Below are 10,356 nucleotides of genomic sequence, written 5' to 3'. Positions count from 1 at the left end.
ATTTAATCTTAATTCATTTCAATCAGAATGACGAAAAGTTATTCCTTACCCAAATACGTAAAAACAGACATTCCGAACAAAATTTTGGAGGAAAACAAAAGAAATAAGATGCCAGTTATAAACAAAACCGCGGTTATGTGCTCGAAAGCCGTCTGCTCTCTACAGTTGCTGAAAGCTGAAGGAGAGTAAGATTTGTACTGAGATAACTATTTTCTTCATAATGCCTCACATTGAAAACGATATAAAACTTGATTTCAAAGACGTTCTTCTCAGGCCGAAGCGAAGTACACTTAAAAGTCGCAACGATGTGAGTCTGTTATACTTATCTTTTTAATATTAAGTTATGGATTTACGTCTTGAATTTGACGTAATACACTGCTGTAATACCAATTCCGAAATGTGCACTGCAGGTTAAATACACGTCCAAATAAACTTTGGTACTTGCAGTAGTTGGTGCATTTGTTCTCAAGAATCAGGGCTTAATACCTGGCAAAAGAAACTTGGGAACCCTATAGTATCAGAGAACTTTCATGCGTGCATAGTCTGCACTCCCGTCGAATTTGAAAAAAATTAAACTAAAGTATGTGTCGGCATTCAGCTTCCATGCAAACTATGCCCTGGCAATGTTACACTCATCAATCTCCAGAGTCATCCTATATTTACCACTATTTGTGGTTTAACTGGTTGGATGGGATTCTGCAGTCAGCTCTGGTTTTTTAATCCAAACCGAGCAATCCCTGGTTCCGCACCCCCCCCCCCCCCCCCCCCCCCCGAGGTACTGATTCTCATGTAGGACTTTGTGACCACAACATATGACGCGCCCCAGTCACTATTAACGAACACAGAAGATCTTCGACTGGCTGAGATGGAACTCGGACTCTTCAGTTAAGAGTCCCATTCCATACCAATCAGGCCGCCACAATCTTCAAGGTTACGCACACAAATATGGCATAGGCGGCTTGTACTAGGGGGCAAGGGTTCCCTGTTTACTGTCAGTATTGTCAGTACATTTTCACTTCAGTACAGTTTATTGTAATACTGTCCCCTTTGCCCCCTGCTTCCTTTCACTTTCAAAAGTGAGGGGGCCTTGCCCTCTCACTTTTCATTCAGGCCTTCTGTAAGTGGGCGTGCACTACGTTCAAGGGGCGCTAAATTCAGCCTCACTTTTCTAAATCGGAAAATAAATAGAAGTAAAGACAAATTAAAATTTTGACTCTCCAAAAAAACAATGTTGACTTAAAGTGGTGCACCCCGCCTCTCCCTCGTAGGAGACCATTTAATAATAACAAGAAAGTGTTATTTCAGCTTTATTCTTGTTATCAGCTGTGGCCAGTGCCGAAGAAAAAAACAGGCGGACGAAACATGGTAGGCATTTTGGCCACTTTGCACGCCCCCATTGGGAGATCAGGCGAAAATAGTAGTGTAAAACCTGTGAAGTTGACCACCTGTCTATGTTGACCGCTTTTGTCAGGAACGAAATTAGCCCTATCTCATATAATGAAGGAAAACCTCTGTAACTTGACCACTGGTTGAGAGCTCAGAAATGAGTAGTGGACTGTATTATGAAATTTTTAAGTATTTTATTAATTCCAAAGGGGCATTGAATTGATAATGATTCTTTACATAGGCCAAGGGGCCGTTACATATATGTGCAGGGCACAGCTGAAATAGTTCTTCACATAGGCCAAGGGGCCGTTACATATATGTGCAGGGCACAGCTGAGGATAACTTCCTCATTCGTTGAACATCCAATTGCTTCTGCTAGCTTACTCTTACTTGCTGTAGGTGGCGCTGCTGTAGGGCGTGACAGGGCACACCGAACATTCCGCCCGGCGTTGAAATGTTGATTTCAACAAATTAATATAACAAATAATCAAATATAAATAGTAAAAACAAAATTATATAAAATGACTAAAGAAATACCGAACATTCACATACAATTCAAAATTACACACAATATAAAATTCTACAGGTAAATCTTTATACATTCTCAATAGGCAAAACTGCAATTTTTGTAATTGGTCTTTTGTATATACCATTTTTAGTCTGAACTGTAACAACTCTTACATGGTTGTCTTTTCCGTAGAATATCTCATTAATTCTTCCCAATAACCATTTACAGGTAGGAAGGTTTTCTTCCTTTACAACTATCATATCTCCAATTTTTACATTTTGTTTAGCAAACAACCATTTATTTCTCTGGATTAATGTGCTCAAATAGTTATTTGACCAATTCTTCCAGATATTTTGAACCATTTTAGTTGTTTTCTGCCATAAACTAAGTCTGTTATTATTTAACTCAGTTAAGTTAGGTTCAGCGATAGTATTAATTGGTCTACCTATGAGAAAATGTCCAGGAGTTAGAACATCTAAATCATCAATATTTGATGTTAAAGGAGTTAGAGGGCGTGAGTTTAAAATTCCCTCTACCCTAATAACAATAGTTAAAAACTCTTCATAGGTTAATATTGTATCTCCTACAGTTCGTTTGAAATAATACTTGAAAGACTTGACTCCTGCTTCTGCAAGACCATTAAAATTTGGTGCTCTCGGAGGTATAAATTTCCATTTTATATTTTCCTCAGTTAAAAAATTATACAAAGAATCATTTTGTTTATTGAAAAGATCCCTCAATTTTTTAATTTCTGAATTTGCACCCTCGAAATTCTTTGCATTGTCACTAAATATTTTTTCTGGTTTACCTCGTCGGGCAAAAAACCGCTTTAAGCAAGCAATACATGCTTCGGCAGTTAAGTCATTTACGATCTCTAAGTGGATTGCCTTTGTTGCCATGCAAACAAAAATACAAACGTATATCTTGTGATAGTTACCTTTTCGTTGGCCCTTATAATTAATCAGAAATGGACCACAATAATCAATAGCACAAGAATTAAACGTAAAATTAACATTAATCCTTTCTGAAGGTAATTCTCCCATTATTTGTTGAGAAGAGATAGGTTTTGCCTTAGTACAAATAACACATTGGTGAACAATCTGCCTAGCAATGTTCCTGCCATTAAGTGGCCAATACAACTGCCTAACCGAATTTAACAAAGCTTGTGGGCCATTGTGAAAGTTTTTAGCATGAAAATAAAGAAAAATAAGTTTGGTTATCTTATGCTCAGATGGCAATATAATGGGATGCCTTTGATTATAGCTTAAATTTGCATTGTTTATCCTAACACTCACTCTAATCAAACCATTTTTATCAAGAAATGGATCAAAATATTTTAACTTACTCCTTGAAGAGAGTGGCAAACCTTTTTTCAAAGCCAAAATTTCTTCAAAAAAGTACTTACTTTGTACAAGTTGAAGAAGAAAAATTTTAGATTTTTCCATTTCATCCGAACTGATGGGGCCTGTTAGTTTACTACCTGGTTTTCTGCAGTTATTGTGAAACCTAAAAAGTAAACTAATCACACGAATTAATTTCAAGAAACAATTAGTAATACTAAAGAGGCCCTCAAAAAATAAGTTGTCGTGTACAATCAACAGGGAAGTTGTATTTTGTTTCAGTTCTTTCGCAAAATATTCTTCACTGTAATTAGATTCTGGGTTTGAGTTGAAGGTCCAGTTGTCATCTGCAAGGAACTCGGGGCCATCCCACCAAAGCTTGTTGGTAGAGAACGAAATGGCGTCTTGTCCCCAGGACAATGGGTCTGATGGGTTCAACTCGGAAATCACGTGTTTCCAGTCAAAATTTTTAGAAAGTTCCTGAATCAATGATACTCGATTGCTGACGAATGTCTTGAGGAGATGTGGTGAGGTGGAGATCCAGGCGAGAGCAATAGTCGAATCTGACCACAATGTCACCTTATCTATTTTAAGCTTGAGAGCGGTCATCACTCTGTGAACCAGTTGGCATAGCAGGAGGCACGCTGACAGCTCCAATCTGGGAATACTGACCGTCTTTAAAGGTGAAACTCGGCTTTTGCTACAGATAAGTTTGCAGCCATGAGTGTCCGAGTTAGAGGATTTGAGGTATACTGACGCTCCAAACGCCTTTTCGCTGGCATCAGCGAAACCGTGGATTGAGATGGAGGTCGGATCTTGTACAAGGATGCATCTTGGAATATTAAATGTTTCTATAACTGGAAGAGACCTTAGAAACTTGTCCCATTCCAACAAAAAGTCAGGTGGAACTTGTTCATTCCAGTCGCATTTTAGCAACCAAAGCTGTTGCATTATAATATTTTGGCTTGACATATTACCGAACCGGTTAGTCCTAACGGGTCGAATAAGCTAGCAATTTGGCTGAGCACTTCTCGCTTTGTATAAGTAGAGCTTAAGTTCACAGTAACCTTAAAGTTAAAGGTGTCTGAGTTACTATTCGATAGCAGTCCTAGTGTTTTCACGGGTGAATCTAAATCATTTTCCTTGAAAGAGAAATCTGGACAGTCTAATGACCTTACATCTGCATTAGAACGCCATTTGTGTAGACACATTTGACCTGCCTGAAGTAGTTCAGATAATTGTCTAGTTAATTCCTTGAAGTCCGTCAGATTGGACGTTCCAGAGAGACAATCGTCCGTGTAAAAATCGTTGAGGACGATTTCCGAGGCTAATGGGAAACTTTTTTCCTCATCCCTTGCAAGTTGTTGCAGCGTTCTTGTAGCAAGATATGGGCTGCTTGCACATCCGTATGTGACAGTTTTTAAGCGAAAAATTTTGTCCGGTTCCTCCTCCCCTTCTCTCCACAAGATTTTTTGGAAATTAGAGTGAGAAGGATCTACTTCGATTTGGCGAAACATTTTATTGATATCAACAGTAAACGCCCAAATATGTTTTCTAAAATGCGTTGTTATAGCAAAGAGATCATCTTGGATCATTCCTCCCTTTAATAACAAATCATTTAGTGACTTCCCGTTAGTGGTTTTGCAACTCCCGTCAAAAACAACTCTTAATTTTGATGACGTGCTGGACGGTCGGAGCACACCATGATGGGGAAAGAAAAAGCCGTCTTCAGGATTTTTATCTTCAACTAATTCCTCCATATGGCCTAAATTTTCATATTCTTGAAGAAAATCTACATACAATTCTTTTAATTTTGGGTTGCGATCTAATTTTTTCCACAACTGAGTTAATCTCTTTGAAGCGATTAGCTGAGAATCCCCCAATCCCTCATCATTAGATATTTGAGGTTTAAAAGGCAAATAAACAACGTATCTACCATCATTCTTCGGATAATGAGTATTTAAAAAATGTTCATTGCAATAACGCAATTCTTCACTGACTATTGGTTTGGTTTGGTCAACCTGCTCAATTTCCCAAAAGGAGGTTAATGCTTTGTCCAAACGCTCAGATTCTAATAGTAGAAAACATGAATTAGATGATGGTTTATCAGATTTTGATGGCGGAACGGTACCTGATACGATATGACCGAATACAGTTTCAACTAAATATAATTGTGAGTTATCAATTTTAATTTTATTTTTGCCTAAAAGATCAAAAAACAGGGAAGCTCCCAGTATTACATCTACCTTTTTTGGAATATTCCATGCATCGTCCGCTAGTTTCACATTGGACGGAAAATTATAATTGGAAATATTTATATGACATGGAGGGAAGACAGCAATTTTTGGATCAACTAAGATATCCAGATGGTATAATTTAGATTTAGTTTCGTTAGATAACTCAGTTGAGATAAATGATTTTGAATTACAGATGGAATCACTGATTCCTGCAATAGGAACGTGGGTTTTTTGCTTCTTTAATCCTAAAGAATTTGCGGCATTCGTGGTGATTAAATTAACACTTGAGCAGCAATCTAAGGAAGCCAGAAATGAACTGAATGATCCACTGCTATTTTTCAAATAAATCACAGCTGTGTTCAAAATAACGCAAGGATTTTTCTGATTCTCATGCGCTAGTAAAGCGGTTGAAGTAGAAGGGAAGGAAGGGAGGGGTGGACTTGATTTATCGCCTACTCGAGAAGACGTATTGGCGTCTTCATTTTTTTCTTGCTCGATGCAATGAATCAGACTATGATGAGCCTTATTGCAAATGAAGTATTTGCTCTTCGAAAGGCAAGGATTTGGAAGATGGTTATTCAAACAAATTCTACAAAAGTTATACTTATTTACTAGGCCTATTCTTTTGTTTAAATTCATTTGTTTAAATTTCTCACACCGGTATAAGGGGTGCGTTTCATTGCAATTGAAAATCACACATTGCTTAGTTTTATTATTATTCTTCAGAAGAAGAGAGTGGTTTTCACTATTTGTATGGGTGCCAAGTTTCATATTAACTTGGAACTTCTTTTTCTGCGTTTGAGAAGTAGACGCTTGAATTATTCTCGAACGCTCTTCTAAAAAGCTTAAGAAATCGTTAAGTTTCGGAATGATATTTTTGTTTAGTTTCATTTCGAAACTCTTCCTGACATCTGGATCTAATTTTTGAAACAAGATGTACAGAATTACTGTGTCTGACAGTTCATTAGATTTCAATCCAAGTAAATCTAATGCGCGGATTTGACATTTTGTATCATCTATCAGTTGCATTAACTGATTGGGAGAGTCTTGAATCTTAGACATAGTTAATATTTTAAGCACATAATGTTCTATTACTGCGCGTTTATTTTCATATCTGTCTTCTAAAGATGACCAAAGAGAGTCATATGTATCTTGAGACGATTCAAGTCTTTTAGCTTCTCCCCTTAAGCAACTTTTTAAATAACATAAATGTTGCGTGGGGGTTAGTTCAGAATTATTCCCGATTATTGACATGAATTGAACTTTAAAGTTCTGGAAATCTTCATACCTTCCCGAAAATGAGGGTAAGGGTAAGTCGGGAATTTTAAATTTGTTTACATTTTTAAGTTTCTTCAGTAGAAGAATTGCAGTTTAATTTCGAGAGGAAAATATTAATTTTTACCTCTGCTTGATCCAGTTCGTCTTGAAGCTCCATTGTCAGGGATAGAGCGTCCTTTAGATCGATTTCATCCGGGAGTCTTGTATAGGACAAGAGCATCTCTTCAAGTGCTGATTTCAGTTCGAGAACAGCTTTCATTTTGCTTTTTAGCAAAATTTCTGTTTTTGTCACATCTTCAATATCCAGGGTAAATAAAGATGCGAACTTACACAATTTCTCTACTTTGACTTTTAGCGCTCCGCGTTGACGGTTTAATCCAACAAGTGATGTCATTTTACTGGAGCTCCGGCTCGACGGACCAATGGTTGAGAGCTCAGAAATGAGTAGTGGACTGTATTATGAAATTTTTAAGTATTTTATTAATTCCAAAGGGGCATTGAATTGATAATGATTCTTTACATAGGCCAAGGGGCCGTTACATATATGTGCAGGGCACAGCTGAAACAGTTCTTCACATAGGCCAAGGGGCCGTTACATATATGTGCAGGGCACAGCTGAGGATAACTTCCTCATTCGTTGAACATCCAATTGCTTCTGCCAGCTTACTCTTACTTGCTGTAGGTGGCGCTGCTGTAGGGCGTGACAGGGCACACCGAACAACCACCTCTCTATCTTGACCACCTGTCTATCTTGACCACTACTGTTCGCCAAATTTGGTATGGAGTATTGTAAAAAACCCTTTGTAAGTTGACCACTTGGTTCATGTTTTTAAACTTTCTTCAGCATATTATTTTATTTTCTTATTTATTTATTTATAATAATAGTATTTTTTGATAGCTTTCAAAGAATGTTTTTAATGCTTTGATTACATACTAGCATTTTACTAACTAAACAGCAGCATAATGCTTATGCTGCTTCTTATTCTCCAAACTTATTTTTCATTTGTTGTTCCATTTGAGATAGCTCAAATGGAACTTGTACTCTGGATTTGTACTCTGTTCGATGAAAATAGGTGTCAGTAGAAAAGTTCAAAGTATTTTCTTCCAGTTGCAATATGGTGTGGCAACACAGGAATTCTGCTGAAAAGAGCAAGCCCGGATCTATTACATTTTGAGCCCCCCTGCAAAGAAATATGTAGGGCCCCTCCCTAGCGGCCAGCAGTGTCTATTTGTAAAGCGAATAAGCCTTAGTGCTAGTTTATTTATTTTTTTCTCTCTCTATTTTTTCTACAATTTCTAGGGCCGTTATCCCCTTTAAAGACGCAGGTCCCTCACAGAGATAATAGGACATTTTAATATTGCCTTTATGAATTGGGAGAGTCGAACTTGTTGCTCTTTGTGCAATAAGTTTTACATAAAAAGGCTTGAAAACGAAAGTTAGTGGAACTTGAGATTAATAAAAAGTATGAAATATTAAAATAATTGAAAATGGAGAAAGCCAGAGAAAATTAGCTGGCATATATGGAATTTTTAAAACTGCAGTGTCTAATCTAGTTAAAAACAAGGGAAAAATAACAAAAGTATTTGAATAGTATTTTTAATTATTGTTTCACTTTCAATAATGTTAAACAATGAAAGTGGAGTTGAACAGAAAGAGTACCTAAGGGTGAATTGCTCAAAAAAAAAAAAAAAAAAAATGAATACATGGTGCAAGAAATGACAGAAAAAAAAATAAATAAAAACATTACCACCCTACCACCCTTTATAAGTTGACCACCTGTCTAAGTTGACCGCCAAAGTACTGCATCGCAAGTGGTCAACTTACACAGGTTTCACTGTAATAAGTGCAAGACTGGAGTGTAAAGTTTGACGGCTGGTCGCAACATCATCTTTCTGTCATCTGTCAATGCAAGGTCATGTTTAACATAAGGGGACAGAGGGCATTTCGAAGAGGGGGACCAGTGGGGTGCCAAGATATGAGAGGGGAGGGAGCCATAAACTGAGCTTCAATTCTTTTTTTTTATTTTTTCACTTTCATTAAGTATTTTTCTTAAATAGTTTTTAGAAATGCCAACACATAAAGACAGGAATTACAGCTAATGTGACACTAGATATAAATCCTCTTTTATGATACACAAAGGTAACATGTTTGGTTAGGTAATGATTAAAATTGGTTATTATCAACAATTAAGATATGAAAATGCAGTCGAGTCTCGACTTACACGAGAGATGCATTCCAAGACCCCTTGCGCAAGTCAAAATTTCACGTTCTGGAAAAGGGTATGTGTAAACACTTTTTTAAACACACCCAATTATTTTAAACAATTGTAAACAACACTTCAAACTGTTAAAAACCATTTCTTAACGAAACATTACTGTTTCTTACATAAAAACTGGGTTTTAATTTATATTTAAATTAAAAAAACCATTTCATTTAACATAAAATACTGCTACGATGCAAAAAATCGGTGGGAAAGAAAGACATAAAATAAGCCAGTACAGTATGTAGTAAGAAAAACAAATGCTGTATAGTTTTATTGTACAGTTGATCCAGTAATGATATTCGTAACTTAAAGTGAAGAAGATGATTATTTATGCTGCGGGATCAAACCGTTATTTTTACATATTTTTTAAATGCACAATACAGTTGCTTCACTAGCTCGTTTATAACATTTCCATCTGTAGCAACACCCCTCTTCCTGGTTTCCTAAATTCATAATACAAAAGCAGCTTCCATTTTCACAATTTTTTGCATTTTGCTTAGTTACTACTCGATGAGCTTTTACAAATTTGCTTTTCTTTTAATTGTACATATGCAAAATTCACTCAATACTTATTTGTTGTGCTATCTTCGACGAATTTTATAGTTGTTCAAGCACATAATGTTTAGCTTTTCTTTAATTGTCTGAAACTTTCTCTCTCTCTTTTTTTCTTTTGTTTAATCTTCACATCTTCACAAGATGAAACAGCACTCTTGGGCCCATCACAAGTAGGTGGTTGAACTTTGTCATGCCATTTCTAAGAAAACTATTTATTTACATAACTTATATACATTTGTAAAAAAAAATTACATTCACAATAAAGTTTCGATCAAGGTTTGAAGTTGGGCATGTGACTCAATTTTTTTTAAGTATGCATTTTTAAAATTGCCATATCACAGTCGGGCAGGTGAAAGAATTGTAGAACTGGTCAGCGAATCTGTAGAAATTCATCTAGGTATTAGATGCAAGAGATGGATTTATCTGAAAAGTTTTTATTCGGAAAGACCAATGCCAAAACTGAGTCGAAAGTCCAAATTCAAATCTTGCTCAAAACGTACAAAATTGTTGAAAATCATATTGTTATTCTAAATGGAAGTTACTTTACAAATATATAAGTGCACAAAACTACTCTTGGGAAAAGCAGGATGGAACACCAAGTGCAACCATCTACTTGTGGTGGGTTCTGGGTTGTTAATGCAAAAAAAATACAATTGCAATTCAAGCCAAGAGCTGTTTAATCCACATTAATTGTATTTAAAAAAAGCATAACTGGGATCTAATAGAAGAAGTACTGCAATGTGCAAAATAAGCTAAATACGTCAATTTTTGGTTAATTTCACGTAACT

General features: G+C 36.3%; 1 protein-coding gene across 1 annotated transcript in view; it reads left to right on the top strand.

Moving 5' to 3' along the window:
* The first annotated feature begins 159 nt into the window (after window positions 1-159).
* LOC129219715 (GMP reductase 1-like) overlaps window positions 160-10,356 on the top strand; it is a 43,882-nt gene continuing 33,685 nt past the window's right edge. The window contains exon 1 of the mRNA XM_054854001.1: window positions 160-307. Coding sequence (XP_054709976.1) covers window positions 221-307 — 87 coding nt within the window. The 5' untranslated portion in view covers window positions 160-220. The remainder of the gene's footprint in view (window positions 308-10,356) is intronic.

Source organism: Uloborus diversus, chromosome 4 (assembly GCF_026930045.1).
Source record: "Uloborus diversus isolate 005 chromosome 4, Udiv.v.3.1, whole genome shotgun sequence".
NCBI classification, from domain to species: Eukaryota; Metazoa; Arthropoda; class Arachnida; order Araneae; family Uloboridae; genus Uloborus; species Uloborus diversus.
Note: the sequence above shows the minus strand (reverse complement) of the source record. Positions and strands in the feature narration are given on the sequence as shown.